At 37.0% G+C, this 17,072-nt stretch overlaps 1 protein-coding gene across 2 annotated transcripts in view; it reads left to right on the forward strand.

Moving 5' to 3' along the window:
• The window catches only part of LOC110452601 (kinesin-like protein KIF15), a 43,572-nt gene that overhangs the window by 14,122 nt on the left and 12,378 nt on the right, over nt 1-17,072 (forward strand). For both annotated transcript variants that reach the window (XM_021501235.1, XM_021501233.1), the window contains exons 16-29: nt 1,597-1,810; nt 2,286-2,395; nt 3,571-3,738; nt 4,286-4,483; nt 6,118-6,225; nt 8,173-8,278; nt 8,732-8,862; nt 10,548-10,625; nt 11,660-11,776; nt 12,422-12,502; nt 13,546-13,716; nt 14,181-14,387; nt 16,294-16,392; nt 16,529-16,576. In XM_021501235.1, coding sequence (XP_021356910.1) covers nt 1,597-1,810; nt 2,286-2,395; nt 3,571-3,738; nt 4,286-4,483; nt 6,118-6,225; nt 8,173-8,278; nt 8,732-8,862; nt 10,548-10,625; nt 11,660-11,776; nt 12,422-12,502; nt 13,546-13,716; nt 14,181-14,387; nt 16,294-16,392; nt 16,529-16,576 — 1,836 coding nt within the window. The remainder of the gene's footprint in view (nt 1-1,596; nt 1,811-2,285; nt 2,396-3,570; nt 3,739-4,285; nt 4,484-6,117; nt 6,226-8,172; nt 8,279-8,731; nt 8,863-10,547; nt 10,626-11,659; nt 11,777-12,421; nt 12,503-13,545; nt 13,717-14,180; nt 14,388-16,293; nt 16,393-16,528; nt 16,577-17,072) is intronic.

Genomic DNA, 17,072 nt, shown 5'->3' on the forward strand with positions numbered 1-17,072 from the left:
ACCTAAGGGGTTTTAAAATTTGGTAAAACCCGAGGCTTTAGTATTTTCATCTCATTCCAACCACCAGAATAAGCTCAGAAACCATGAAAATACGTTTGGACTGGTCACTATTTTGAAAATATCAAATTTCCCCCCAGAGCTTTTTAGACGAAAACGAATTAGCCAGCCGGATTTAGCACATCCCATATTGGCAAACAGTGTTTGTGCAGGAAAATTAATCACCATCTTTCTAACGTGCAGGTAAATATATCGTAAAAGGTTTGTTGTTTTATCACGTCGCCTTTTCCGCATTGCGGCATTGGAGAGTTCCAAATTTGTGACGTCACATCATTGTCGAGCCATTGTGACGTCACGTCACATGAAATAAGGTGTAAGATTGAAATTTTCTTCACCCCTTTCTTACCCTGGAAAGCTCTTTCTTACACACAGGGAAATGAGAGAAAATATGTGTCAATGTAGGTCAAATGTATAGATATTAGTTTATTTTATCACATTTTTGCCATGAGATACTTGATTCTACCAACCTGGTTTTAACTCATATCCTTTACATTAACAGATGTCCGAAGGAAAATCTGCCTGACCAAAACCGAAATGCTAACTATCACTAGTTTAATGTACTTTTTCATAAAAATGTGGTCAGTTTGCTCATGTATTTAATGACATACTAGAAATTTAAGTACACAGGTAAAAGTACCACATATAATTCTTGATTAACTATTATATATTTGACACTAAACTCCGAAACTGCTTTTTGAGCCTCGCATATTAGGTTGGCCCACTTCTTTTCCAAGACTGTTCGTTTATCACAGAATATTTCTCTACCAATGCATATGGTACTGTTTCAACTATACCCAGGAATAGCCAAATAATCTTGTTTTTATATGCCCGCCCTATGATAGGTCGTATTATCGCATACCTCTGGGCGTCCATCCGTTAGTTATTGTCTCGCCGCCACGAAGTGGAAGCAAGACTAAGGTGTTGCTTTTACGGCGACATCGTCAACATTAAGCTTTTGCGTTTAAGTTAAATTCTAATACTTATTTTGGTAGTACATCTCAACCCATGCAAAAAATCCTGAATGCAACCTACCTTTCATGGTCCATTGACTTTGTCAGCATTTTCATCAACTTTTGTGTTTAAGTTAGTTTCTCTGAAAGTATAATTGCTACACCAACCAAACTTGGACCATAGATGTATCTTAGGTAGTACATCTCAATCCATGCATCAAACGCAGGAAGCGGCCTACCTTTCATGGTCCATTGACTTGTCAGCATCTCCATAAGTGGGGCATAGGCGAGACATATCAATCTGAATGACTTGTTCCTTGTTTAGCATGTAATACATGGATGTTTTGTGGTAAAAAGTTGTTGTGGTGAGCTAATCAGGCACTGAAATGCTGGGCTCTGGTGATTAGTCCAATACCTAAATAATGTCTTTATCATTTCTGTATGTGGCATACAAAAGTGGTTACATTTGTCTCACACTACAATACATGGTTTAATAATGTATTTTTAATAGTGACACATATGTAGAGAAACAGGCTTAACTAAACTGTATTGGTTAAAACTAGATTGATTTATGAATATCTTATTTCAGGTGGATTTAAAAGCAGAGATTCGTAGTTTAGAGGACAAAATGGAGCACAACCCTATGGTAACCAAATATGCTATGGAGATTCAGCACCTGAAGTCTGAGCTTCAGCAGTATCGGTCGAGCGACGCCACCCAGGAGGGCGCCATGACCAGCAGCCAACGTATTATGGAATTGGAACGCTTGTTTTTTGACCTCATGGCAAAACAAAGTAGCGATGGTACTGATGATTGTTTAGACTTTGCATTAATTGAAAGTTAACTTTTGTATCAATTATTATTTAGTATGAACATTAAAAAGACTCGTTCACGTTTGTTCAGACTGGATGGGGAATATTCCATCCTATGGTAGATTCAACTCTTGCTGATTGTTTTAATCAATTTGAAGTCTACCAGGGTTGAATGTCCGTATCCTTTTAAATAAAAGTAAATTTGTTTTCCTCTTAAAACTCCCAGAATAATTAGATAATTAAATTCTGGAAAATGCTGATTAGAATTCTGAAACTGATCTGAAAAACTAAAAGTTATCAGAATACCAATATATGAAAAGTATTTCTATTAACCTTTGATGTATGAAACTTTTCAATAAGACCAAGTTGATGAATTTGTTTCATAAAGAAATTTTGATGCTTTTGAGAAAAAATTTGGCTTGTTTTGGATATTAAATTTTATACACTATATAATAACATCCAACAGAATCCGAACAAGAATATGTGGGCACACCCACACGCACTCCTGTGGCTGTAGACAACATCTCTGTGGCCACCATAGAAAAGAATAAGTCGCTCGAGACCCAAGTTGTTACGGTAAGAGTATTTTGGGGATATATACCTCTTGGGTAGTTTTCATCCTGTTGATATTCTATATCTTTATAGGTCCAACCTTTGATTTAAAGGTATAGGTCCAACCTTTGATTTAAAGGTATAGGTCCAACCTTTGATTTAAAGGTTTCATAAAGGAGGGTCATATCTAGCTGGTAATAGTTCTTTAATACTGCGGATAGAGGCAAGATATTAGAAGTCCTGTTCATCTACACGTATATACAGGAACACTACCAGGACTAGAAATTAATTTGATATAAAACCACTAGTCAGTCAGGCTAGGCTGGTGGTTTCCAATTTTACTAGTCCATGTTCAAATTCCACTAACCCAGTATTATTCAACATGACAAGTAATATTTATTTTGACTAGTCAATTGGGCTTTTAGCCTAGCAGTTTTTAGAGTGAGATTTCACTACCGTATTTATCCTGCAATAAGCTCAGGGGGCCAACACATGATCTCTGACTGAAAGTAAAGGGCGAGCTGGGCTTATTACAGGACAATAAAACAGCTTTTGCTGCCATTTTTACTGAACTGTAATATATATGGATTGGCTTATTACCAGACTTGGGCTTATTGCTGGACAAATACGGTAGTCTCAGAGGAGTGGGCTACCTTTACTGTCTAACTGTAACTAAGGACTAAACCAGCAGGCTTTTAAGTACACACAAAACTTAATCATGTACTATATGTTATTACTAAGCTTTTGAGCCAATAGCGTTACTATTTGAAGTTCAACACTAGTGACAACTGTCTAGATTCACAGATAAATATCTGAAAAAGGCTCCAAAAGGCATTTTTGGCTGGTTTAATGGCATATAAGAACTCTACATGTGTCTGCTTTTGACAACCGGAAGTTTACAAGCCAAACCGGTGAAGTAGGACATGAAAACCCCCGACATTTGACCCGATATCAATCCGCCATCACATTTCAAAATCTACTAAAACTACATTTTTCTTAAGTTCAGTATCTGTAGATTTCATTCAACAATTACCCATTTAAATTACTCAGAGGCACTGTATTTAACCGTAACAAATTTTAGGTAGGGATGACAGTCAGATTGGCCGATTTAGTTGTGCGAGTCCTTAACAGGTAAAACATACACAGTGAGATACAATATCAATGTAACGCTATATATTGTTCTGTATATATTGGGACAGCTCAAGCAAACAGTGACAGAACAGAAGGAGGCCGCAGAAAAGAGAGAGATGGAACTCGAGTCCGAGGTGGCTTCCCAGAAGAAAACTATAACAGAACTGACCACTGTTTTAGAGGCTCAACAACTAAAGAGCAAGCTGGAGAGGGACGTCCACTTCCAAACTGTCCAGGTACATCTTGTTTCTGTACCTCGCTATAGACATTCTCTAGAGAAAATAGATTTCGATGATCAATGTGAAAAGGAACTATTCTCTCTTTATGTATTTTATTTTGGCCTTTGAACACAATGGGAATTCAGCATAGGATTGGAAATGGTTTAACTTGATAAAAACATCTCTGACAGGCAGAAGGGCAGATACATCACAGGTGGAGTGCACTGGGATACTGTAAATGTTCGGGCAAAAAGTTGGGAGGGCAAAAGTGTAACGGTTCATAGTATCACAATTTGGCTGTCAAACCAAAAAGTAAATTGATTTTCTAAAGCTCTGGGAAATGTTTCCATCCAAAACCAAAGTTTTTGCACTATATTTGACATGTAAAGGTACCCGTGTTTACTTTAGATAACATTGGTTCTATTTTCCGTTTAGTACTCATACAAAAGTTTATCTAGAGGTGCAAAAATCAGCAACTATAGAAAAGAAAACTTAAGAATATTGCAAATCGGTGGGAAGAACCACTTAAAACTGAACCTAAAATTACACAATTCTTTATATTCAGACAATCACTACGCCAAAGAAGATACGATATAACCTTCGTAGCACCACCCACCTAAACTCTTCCACCAGTACCACACCCAACCTGGACAACAGCATAGATTTTGAGGATCTTGGCGACGACCTTTTCGCTGAAGCCCAGCCTCCTTTCATGATGCAGCAGGCCAACGAAGCCCTTAGAGCCGAGGTGGAACAGCTACAGGTGCGGTATACATTCCCAGAATGTTCTCTGGGCGTTGGGGAAGAATCCGTCCCCTCCACAAAGTGGCTGGATTAACTGGTGTGATATATATTCCCCGAGTGTTCTCTGGGAGTTGGGGAAGAATTCTGTCCCTTCCACAAAGTGGCTGGATTTCTAGGCCACATTTGTTTATCGGGATCCAAACTGTTTGAACCAGTTGGACCAAAGTTGTTCGTTTATGAAATAAGGTCGTACCTAGTTATCTGATGCTGCTTTCAGACCAGCCTTGACAAAAGTCTTGCAAGGCCTGCATTAACATATTTGCAGGTCCACTAGGATTTATACCCGAAAATGTTACATTGAAAAACAGACAAACCGGTTGAACCGGATATACTTGAAAGGGCCTAGTATGAGTTTTTTTATGGTTCTTTATCACTTCTCTTTCTTCTTAGTTGTGCTTAGGAACAAAACTTTTACAGCATCAACCTCATATTGATATGTGATTTGATTATGAAAATTTGTATTTGTTTTATTAACAAAAAGTTAAGAACATTTGCCTGTCAGTACAAAAAATAATATTTGTGTAATGAAAAATGATTAAATGTAATAAATATTAAAAGAATAATATATTATTCAACCAAAGATACATGACATTTTCAAGCAAAAAACATCAAACGAATATGTTGTTTCATTCATGTTAATCCTGGTTGTTTTTTTGCTCTGAATGTATTTTTTTTTATAAATTCAACATTACATGTATAGACACAGCCCTCTGATCACAACAGGGAGAATGTAATAAACAAGGCCAATTCCTCTCTGTGCTTCAGAAGCTGACATGTAACCAATTATACAATTCATATTCTGGTCCTCTATAAGTATAGGTGGTACATTACTACACTTCATATCGTGACTGTATTAAACTCTGAACACCAGGCCAGCCACCAGTTGACTATCTGAGCAAAATGAATACTGTATACCGTCAAACTTTTGCCCTTCGACAGTAAAATATTTTTTTACCCAATATTAAATTTGCCCTTCACATTAAATTACTATGAATATTATATTATTTACAAATTTATGTTCGTTGTAACGATAAATTCACACTCATTACGGTGGACAAACATTTCCCGGTATACAGTAAGCTGTCCTTAAACTGCCCACCAGAACTCTAGAAAAACTTAACATAGTCTTCAATAAGATTCATCAGTTTGGAAATATGTAATATCAAAGTTTTACTTTATGCATAAACAATGTAGGTAAGTATTTTGTTTGTGTATTAACTCATTCACCCCTGAAATTCCATAATGCACTTTTCCAACCTTTGAATTGGAAGAGTTCAAATGTGTCTTCGGGGGTGAATGAGTTAAGTAAAACTTGAGATTGCTAGAAACTGCTACATATATTACAGACTTTGTTGTATCTAATATCATGTCATGACGTTCCAAGTGTACAATAGTCTCAATTATTTTATTAGGAAATTCTTCAATTGTGTTACCCAGTACGTACTTCAGTTTGAGAGAAACACTGATCCTTGATCTGAATCTCTCACAAAATGCATGTTTTTTGCCTTTTCCCTTTACATTTAATTAATGCATAATAACTTTCTTGTAGTTCAAGTTCAATTTGTTACTTGATTATAAAACTTTGATTTTCAGAGTTCCAACAATAACATGACAGAACGCATAGATGAGTATGAGTCGGATGCAATCAAACTCAAACAGCACATCTCCAAGATTGATCACCAAAACGCCCAGCTCACTGAGGTATGACATGAATGGACCTCTTATGAAATAGATGAGGTTATCGGTGTTACATAAGGTTTCTTGTGTAGTTGAGATATGGCCAGTATTAAGCAATTGTGTTTATCTAATCATGAGCCAGGACTTTGGTAGGTAGGTATGGAATATATATATTTTTTTATTTTTTTTTATTTTTTTACAAATTTATGTCACTTTTTACAGCTTTTAAGTACATACGGTAGATCTTTTGAAAAGGATTTTTATCAGTTGCATATTTTGATGTTGATAATGTCCACTGTCAGATATAATCATTTCCAGTGTTTGGGTTAAAGCAGAAATACTTCTTTATACTGTCTTTATTTAGTTGAATTTTATAAATGATAAAATAAAATTCCAAAATACCATGGTTAATAGGGGCTTATTTCCTGGGTTGGTCAGGTTTAGCCTAACAATCAGTGTATTATTTAGGTCTCAAAACAATGTTTTAGGTGTATCCTGTAACTTTGTGTTAGGTGTACTTAGTTGACTATACAGGGCGAGCTATGGGTCTTGATTCAGCGGCGCCAAATTTTAATTTGTGAACAAACAGATGCGCCTGATTGCGCGCGACCATGGACCAGTGCCCCCCTCCCTTTAAATTTTAATTTATAAATTCCATTATATGCATTCTAATATATCCTAGACAGGAAATTAATAATTGAAATGAATTATATTTTCTATGTTTTATGACAAGAAAAAACAACAACAAAAAACACTGCAAATAATTTCTGTTTTTATTTATTTTTGTGACATTCCCTGGCCTTCTGCATCCAAACTACCAGGCTTCTATATCCAAACAGGCTGCTCCATGTTGCTAAAGTGCCAGGACGAGAGATTTCATCTGTTAAAGTAAAAATAAATATTAAAGGGAGATATTAACATATATATATTGGAGCATATTATTTCAACCAAATTTAAAGGCTGATAATTTAGGAATTTCCCATCCTATCAATAGTTTTAATAGTGGTTATTTATTTCCATATCATCAGTTGATAATTGTCAGTAAAGAAAAAGCATTTTTTTAGCGTAAATGTCAATTAACTCACATCTTGTAAAAAAAAATGTATATCGGTGACTGAAAACAAAATATTGGCAAATTGTCGTCTTGAGCATTGTGCAAGAATAACACAGTTCAAGTGGAATATGTCGTTTTAAGTACCCTGGTAAATATATCTTGTTATTTTTTATCAAAATTAAAGAGAAAGTCATTAAAAATATCCCGACTGCGTCTAATGTAAACACTCCCGTGCACGTGCCTCGTTATTGCCAGGCATCACTTCACGGGACTGATCTACTCTACTGTAATCAAATTAAAACAACCCTTTTCCCGACCCTAACTTACCTCATTGTTCTCCACAGAGCACCCCTCTGAACAAGACAATGTAGCTATAATTGGATAATTGGCGATTTTGATAGCAGGCAGTGTCGTTGTGTTGACAGGTGACCTTTTGTTAAAACACAAAAGAGTTCCAATACCTGACCTTGCCATTTATCGGAAATGCAGTCATCCGTTATGTAACGTTCTAGTTCACAGCGATGTCAGGGACAGAAAATTTACCTGTAGCAATTGCTCTAGAAACAGTTATCGCCAAAGTTTTTTATATTGTCGATAGTAACTTAAATAAAACTGCCTCATCTGCATTTTCGCCAAGAGCAGTTTTAAATCGCCAATCGTGTTTTACTTTTGCCAGTGGCGACCGCTATATCAATGGTACATGTTTTCTGTAGATGAGATTACATTTATATAAAATAGGGTTGTCAACAGTTAACCAGTTCCTCAGGTGGAAGATCGTGAAGGGTATTGTACTCTATTGTAAAAATAGACAAAGATATGCCAACTACACTGTAAAAAGCCTAAACAGATTGTAAAAGGGAGCCATAATGCAAATTTGTGACATTGTTTTATAATTCTACGTGTGATTTATTTTACAGATCCTGCAAAGAGAGAGAACGGAGCGAACCACTACTGGTGAAAAATCTGATACTGAGCTTGTAGAACTTCGCAGAAGGTTAATTGAGGCAGAGAGAAACCTGACATGTAACTAGTTTTAAATGATATTAAAACAGATCACTCCAAACTGTATCTGAATATTTGATCGATCTCTCCTCATCTTCTTACAAATATGACTTCTCTATGTGATATTTTTCTCAGGGAACTCCCCAGATATCTATTAAAAAAATGGTACTGAACATAAACAGTTATTTTAGAATTATTTATATATTGAGCTGTTTTTTTGCCCTATATTCTTCACATCAGGGAAGTAGATGACTTAATTTATAGTAATCCACTGTTAATGGCTAGCTGTATATTATGGATTTTTTTAATGCAAGATATGTGCTATCACAAGGAGGCAAGTACACCAACATACCCTGTCTCCAGCACACATACACACATGCATGCATCCACAACAAACAGAGAGATATGTCCTTAAATGACCTTAGCTGTTAAACAAAATAAAACCAAACCAAACTATGGCTGTTTTTAATGCAGATTTCAAAGAGGAAGCCGATGACTTGAGAGTTGTTCTGGTGTCTTCGGACAAGGAGCTGAAAGATATCAAAGCTAAAAAGACAGACGAGGAAGACCAACTACAGAAAACAATTGGAATGCTACAGACTCGAGTAAGTCTGCCTTTCAGGTCTAAAAAAAAGTCAGAGCTAGACTTAAAAGAAGGGAGGAGAGTGTTGTAGTGTAAATATGCTAGCCAGGTAAAATCTTATAAGTGCTTAGCGATTTGTGGAAGGTGTGTAGGAAGTGTCATGCTGTGTCAGCTCCCTCTTGCTGTAGAGTGAACCCAAATTAGGGAGCAGAGGGTGGATGCTATATGCAAGAGAGGAGAACTATGTATACAAGGCTGTGAGAGACGACGGACTGAGGAGAAATTGTAACTCTGTACAGTTTGTAGACCTGCAAATAAATACCAAGTGAAACTTTGAAACTGACTTGTGGAATCACTCTCACAAGGGTTTCAGGTTTTCTTAATGAATAATAAGAATTTCAAATCTGCTATCCCAGATTTTGTCAATTTAGAATAGAATTAAAATGTTTTTCTGTTCTAGATCCTAATACAAGGAAAACATGATCTGTTAAACAAGATAAAATATCAATAGATATTGGCTTGATATTAACTTTTCTTAACCGAAAATCCAATTTGTGAAAAACTTTGGGTTGGGTAACTGAAGATTCTGAGATCTTTAACTTAAATGTATCAAACATATACCTAACAAGCTTATTAGGGCTCCATCATGAGAGATGCAGATGCCCTATAGTAATTTAATTGTTCTTCTGTCTCTCCATACATTTGTTTCTGGAGAGTATATCAAAATCTATACGTCTAAAATTTTAGAAATTTGATATGGTGATGCAATGTTATATGTAGATGTGCAATAGAGGTCACTTTTTCTAAAAATAGAACAGAAGTAGATATACTGTCAAAAAACCTTGCAATGTCCTTTATGACCCTCCAATGTTCATTTCAGTGGTAAATGGTATTTGATAGATATCGTATGTAAATAATGCGATCATTATTATAATACCAGATTCCGGAAATCCAAGATGGCTACCAGGCAAGGTCATTGCCCATCGCTTCTGATTGGATAACATATAAACTGCTATAACTTAAATTCAAACTTGGTGATAATGGGTTCTTTATGAATTGTCTACCTGGGCCGTTTTTGTTTAAATGGTCAAACCGGTTGGACCAAAACAAAAGTTGTTCGTTTATTAAATAAGGTTGGACCTAGTAATCCGATGCTGCTTTCAGGCGAGCCTTGACAAAGCCCTGCAAGGCCTACATAAACATTTGCAGGTCCGCCAGGATTTATACCTGAAATTGCTACAATTAAAAACGGACAAACAGGTTGTTCCGCATAAACGAACAGGACCCTGGTGAATAAGGACATATTTGCCAGATCCCGTAATTCCAGATGGCCACCTTTCAGTTTCAACTTCTGTTCTGTTTGTCTGACTTTATTCATGCTTGATGGTAAATGGTGATTGTTGGATTACATGAGTGTAACACCTCATTTACCGAAATTTTGAAAACCAAGATGTAATCACTTTGATTTCTGCTTTGTGATTATTGGAAATATATACCGTCTGAGACACAATGTGCCCTTTCTGACCGGTCATAGTTCTACTTACATGTAACCGTTTATATTACTTTATCAATTACATAATTATTGATATTTCTTTTTCATTTTTATATTTGTTCATATTTTTTTTTATAAACAACATGTTTATAAAAAAAAGATCTCATAAGGTACACGAAGAACATTTATTTACTGAAAGTTTTTTTTTCTCGTAGCTGATGCAGGTAGACATGGAGACGACAAAGATGTCCAAGGAATACGAAAGTGCCTGTGAAGAGCGTGACATATTGATGGTTAGTGGTCATTTCTCTTGTTAGTGTTTTACGTCCTATTAACAGCTATGGTCATTTAAGGACTTGCCATGTTTTGGTGGTGGAGGAAAACCGGAGTGCCCTGTTAAAACCCAACGACCTACGGTCAGTACCTGGCGACTGCCCAATGTAGGCTTCAAATCTGTGACCCAGTGGTGGAGGGCTAGTGATTGTAGACGATCAGACGCCTTAACCACTCGGCCACCACTGTCCCCTCTTAATCTTAATGTATGTATGGTAAATGATAAAAATCAGGCTAACCACGTCTGTCAGGAACTCCTCAAACTTGGCATAACATATATTCTGTAATGGGTGCTGCTCCCTCATTAAGTATGCGTTCCCCAGTAAATATCCCTTACAAATTTCTTCTATGAAAAGCATATGTTAACTGACCCCTTTCATTCTAGGCCTCCTTCACAGGTCACTGCTCTCTAGATATTTCTCCTCCAACTCTAGTTAATTGCTGTCGAATACCAGATATCCTATCTTTTTAATGTAACTGATATTCAATGGGTATGAGTAGTCTGTTAAGCATGAAATGCAGTGATCAAACTATTCTTTTCAAAAAAAGGGCCCCAAATAAGTTTTAAAAAAAATCATGTATAAAGAGACAGAAGAAAAATTCTAATGAAAACTGGATACACATTTTTGTGTATTTCAATACCAAAACGTGGTTAACACTAACACTGAAATGTGTCTCAAATGTTGGGAAGAATGTAGTATCTGATTATATCTTTTGTAGAATAGCTTTACAGTACTGAATGATGAAGTTCATATATATGCTGTTTGCCATAAACATCACTGAAAGTGACCTCCCCTTGTTTCACAATTTAGTCATGGGCACATTGCTACAATGAAACATTGAAGATTATGATATGGATTCATGATAGTTCTATAATGCGTTACATTTAACTTTATAGGTGATAGAAAGATCATTTCACTGAAATTATTTTTCTACTGTTCCATGTATTAAAATAAAATACATTGAATGATGATTTGTGTTTTAAACTCAACAGCAAGATTTAGAGAATGCACAGGACACAGTGAGATTCAACGAGAGTCTGGTGAGGGACCTGGAGACCGAGGTACAGGAGGGTAAGGAGAGGCTCGAGGACGTCCAGTCTCAGCTTGAGGTCAGTACACTGAAATTTGTTGCAGATTATTTAACCCTTTCACCACTACAGACCATAATGGATTCATCCAAATAAATGTATGGTAGAGTCTACTAAAGTTTCCTAGGGGTGAAAGGGTTATCTCTTGTAGGTTTGTTTGTTTTGGGTTCCATGTCTTTCAAGTCTGTGCAGCAGCAGCGGTTTTAATGATGAAAGTGTATTACCTGACTATGTTATCACAAACACTTCTAGCTGTCCTCAAACAAAATTAATTTCCAATACATACAATATAAAGAATCGAGCTCAGACACATCTTGAAGCGGACACTCGTTACAAGAATTTGCTGGCTTGTTTTTTGTGCACATCTATCATTAACAAATATATATTATTCGGTGTTTTTTTTTTATATCATCTGTTTCTTTTACAAATTCATGCAGTACCTGAGAAAGAATTTCTTCATGATTAAATAAATGATGGTTTAGTCACTGTATCATTGAAAGACTTCATTAAGGTTTTCATTATTAAAAGGCTGAAAGTGTCAGTCCTTATCAAAGATTTCTTAAACAATTTTCACACTGAAACATTGTGTTGCCAGCTCCTTGACTTGATTTTGAGATCAGCTGTTCGTTGGATTTAACTTTATTTTTTCGATTGTTACATTTTCAGACTGTGTCCAAGAGTTTAGCCATAGAGAAACACAACCATGACCAGCTGGTGTGTCGCACACAGTTGGAGGGGGCAGCTCAGGTAAGGAGTTTAATGTATTGTACCTGTGCAGTACATCCTTTATATATGCCTATCAAAGTTTTGGACTGGAAATATAGTATTGGGAGCGTCTGTCAGTCAGCACTTTGATTTTGGCAAGATAACTTGCTGAAATATTGCCTAGTTTTGATGACATTTGGTAAGCATGTGAATTTGAAGCTAAGGCTACGTTTGGAGATAAGCATAATCTGCACATAGTTCATAAGCACACTGCATGCTGATCAGTAATTTCAACACCTTAGTTAATAATAATAATTTGCGGTTCTTATATATCGCTTTATCACAACCTAGTTTGTAGGTCGTCTCAAAGCGGTTCACAAATTATTATCCGTGGTTATAGGGCCTTTGCAACCAGCCAATATCTTTTTCAACTCCCTGGAGAGCATACAGCCGGAACTGCCATCTCGGTGCTAACAGCTAGCATTCAACAATTCTAGCACTGCCCAACCACATACTCATTTACAGCTGAGTAGACTGGAACAAGTGGAGTAAAGTATCTTGCTCAAAGATACAACACAGTGCCATGCCGTGACTCAAGCACTTAAATATTATGAAAATTTCTTGTTACACAACCAATAAGTGTATTATGTGACGTTTCGATGACTGGTACTTAAATATTGTTTGATTTTGATGAAACATTGTATTAAGCACATCCAATATACAAAGACTGAGGCTAAGTTTGAAGTTGTGCAAAATCTGTTAAAAATTTATCAGCATTCTGACTGGTTGGCATTTTCCATGAAATAAGATATGACCAAATTCCAACAGATCTTGTTCAATATCTAAATTATACAATTACAAAAGCTAAGTTTGAAGTCGAACAAAAATCTGCTAATTATTAATATGCATATCATGCTAATCCCAAATATGACTTATTCTGATGAAACTTGGTTAATTATTGTTATACTAAGACAAAATCTGAAGTTCAAAGTTATGCAAAACCTGTGCATGGCATTCAGTTTGTAGTAATCGTTTTGTAGTAATAGTGGTATTTAGTGTAAAATTTCTTAATATCTGTTAATCAGGAAAAAGAAAACCTGCAGCTTGTTCAAGAGAATGAACTACTACAGTCGGAGGCGGAAGTGGCGAGAGTCAAGCTTGAACAGCAGGAAAAGACCATTCAGAATCTGAAGGGGAGCACAGAGGCTGCTCAACACATCATCTCAACGCTACAGAAACAGCAGGAGCAGAACAAGGTCAGGGCTCAGATATATACGATAAACCGTTGATTGATTGATGGGGCCTTGTGTCCTTGTAAGTCATTACTGAGCCTCAGACAAAAACATTAAAAAAATATATGATAGTTGTCAAAGAGGTGTGATATGAAAGCGAGACTAGGGTAGTTTTAGTTCTATTTCCACTCTTTTAGGGTTATGAATTTTTAACTGTCACATACGCATGAAGCCCTACACTAGCTAGTCTAAACCTATAACCTATACTATAAACCTACAGCCTACTCTTTATTGAAATCCAGCAGAGTGAACTTGAATGCATGAATACAATCTGCTTTATCCTCTTCAAACATGAAACAGAAATAGGGAGGATAAGGCATCTCAGGTGACAGTTATTGTGGTATTTGTTCTTGTTTAAGAATATATTATTTTAATGAAATAAGTCTGTTCTGACTCTCTAAGTATTTTTATGTACTGTGTTATTATAGGAAGCTGTGGCTGGGTACATGTCTCGGATAGAGGAGCTGAGAACTGCTCTCAACGTGGAAACCAACCAGCTGCTGGACCATAAACAGCAGTGTCAGAGTCTAACCAGGAAGCTAGAGGAGCAGGCCGCAGACCTGAACACCACAGAACAGGTCAACAAAGAGCTGCAGGCCAAGCTGGAGGCTCAGGTGGACTACCACAATGCCGAAGTGTGTAACAGTCTGCTGATCACAATATCAATAAATGTACTTGGGTGGTTGGGTGGTGAAGTGGATAGCGCACTTGCCTTTCACCAAGGCGGCCAGGGTTTGATTCCCCGATCGGACGTGAAAAGGTATGGGGTCACCTGTCTGACCACGTGGGTTTTCTCGGGGTACTCCGGTTTCCTCCCACAACAAGACCCCCCCCACGCGCTAACATCCGGGCCAACAAGAGCGATTAATATAAGTTGAAATAACTTGTTTCATAATTGTTGTAAAGTAAATAAGGTTTATATATAATAAATGTAGAGACTCATAGCTAGACTGACCAAATGTCCTTAACCCATTCTACCCTAAAGTCACATTGTAACCTTACCTTATCAAAGACTGGGCAAGTCTAGTTTAAAAATGTAGGTGTGAATGGGTTAAATGCTGCTGCTTTCATGGAAATATTCACCACACTTTCACCTTTTTTGCCCTCTGTAGTAAAGGCAGATTTATCATAACAACGAATGTTAGTAATCAACATGATATGCATAGTTATAAAATGTGAAGGGCAACATTAACACAGGGCAAAATGGATTTTACTGGCATGGTGTGAAACTTCGAAAATGAAAAGATTCTCGGTATACACTGCAGTAACTTAAAGTAGAAACTGGTTTTCTGCCCAAAGATAGGTGCTGGTAGAATCACCTTAAGGTAGACGCTCATGGCTATAGCTATAGGCTGACTAAATATTGAGGTTCATACCTTACTGAAGATATAATACCTAGGGTTCATTCGCGTATCCAGTTGAACCGGTTGAACCTGTAAAGAAAACGACAGGCACAGATCTGGACTGAGGCTGACCTCAGGAAAATTTGGTACGTGTAGATTGAGGGGTCCAGACGTACCTGACCAAAACTATTGGAAGACTATTGCCAGTTTGCGTTATTTCTTCCTAAAACAATGTCAAGTCACATGTAGTTTTAAAGATACATTATGTAATTCATTGGACAGATTAGAGAAGGTCATAATATTCTTGAAACACTGTTTTTTATTCTCCGAAATTGTGCATTTTTAGCCCTGCTTATAGAACGGTTCAATTCAAGTGCATTCTTTTATCATGGAAAATTTCTGCGCCACACGTACCACTTCAACTGGGATACACGAATGTTGCCCTACACTGTAACACTACCTGCTGACTGAAGCTAGAGGATCACAGGCTGCCGTATTAAATCTACTGGATTATAGGTTGATGTGAGCTAGAGGATCACAGGCTGGCGCAATCTACTGGATTATTGGTTGATGTGAGCTAGAGGATCACAGACTGGCGTAATTTACTGGATTATACGTTGATGTGAGCTAGAGGATCACAGGCTGACGTAATCTACTGGATTATTGGTTGATGTGAGCTAGAGGATCACAGACTGGCGTAATCTGCTGGATTATAGGTTGATGTGAGCTAGAGGATCCCAGGCTGGCGTAATCAACTGGGTTATAGGTTGATGTGAGCTAGAGGATCACAGGCTGGCGGAATCTACTGGATTATAGGTTGATGTGAGCTAAAGGATCACAGACTGGCGTAATCTACTGGATTATAGGTTGATGTGAGCTAGAGGATCCCAGGCTGGCGTAATCAACTGGATTATAGGTTGATGTGAGCTAGAGGATCACAGACTGGCGTAATCTACTGGATTATACGTTGATGTGAGCTAGAGGATCACAGGCTGACGTAATCTACTGGATTATTGGTTGATGTGAGCTAGAGGCTACGGTTACTAACAGTGAGGTGCTGATCAGAGGTGAATTGGACATAACTGTGAAGCATGTTATCTTGTAAAGGTTTAAGATATGATCAACTCTGTCAAAAAACCCATATTTAGATCAAATGTACTTGATGAGATACAGTAGTACAAGCTGTTTGTTGTTACAGATGAGCATGATGAAGGAGGACCTCGACTGTATTACTGAGGCAAACGACAAAATACAAGAAGAGTATGCAAGCACTCAGCGTGAATTAGAATCTACACAGGTAAATATCAATGTGTGCTCTCACACACAGTAGTGTCAATTGTATATCTAACATATTTACTGAAACGGATCATAATTTGTCTTCTTTCCCAAAAGAGTCCCTGTAAATCTGTACCAATACATTGTTATCCTTACAGGGGAGATGTGAATCACTGGAGGAAGCATTGAAGACAAAGACATCTCAGGTAATTGTATGACAATGATATCTCGGGGGAATTTATGGCTTAAGACACCTCAGAAAGGTATATGGTTAAGATATCTCCAATAAGCATATGACTTAAGACTTCTTAAGTAAGTGTCTGACAAATACATCTCAGGTAAGTGTATGACTTACAACACCTCGGGTATATACATCCCCATTAAGTGTATGACTTACAACATCTCAGGTAAGTGTATGACTTAAGACATCTTAGTTAAGTGTATGACTAGTGATTAGAACAACTGAATTTGAGACATTAAACCTGTGTTAAGAGACCACCCAATGGACGGCTCAGTAGTGGTCCCTTAACAGAGGTTATGATACAAATATATATCTTAACCTGCTTTATGGAGCTGAAATGATAATATTAATAATAGCTTAAAGAAGGCTTACTTATTTTGAAAATTTCAGGGTGATCATATATGCATGCTAGTATACCTATTACACCATATTTATCCTGCTATAAACCCATTGGGGGGGGG

Source organism: Mizuhopecten yessoensis, unplaced genomic scaffold (assembly GCF_002113885.1).
Source record: "Mizuhopecten yessoensis strain PY_sf001 unplaced genomic scaffold, ASM211388v2 scaffold6759, whole genome shotgun sequence".
Lineage (NCBI taxonomy): Eukaryota > Metazoa > Mollusca > Bivalvia > Pectinida > Pectinidae > Mizuhopecten > Mizuhopecten yessoensis.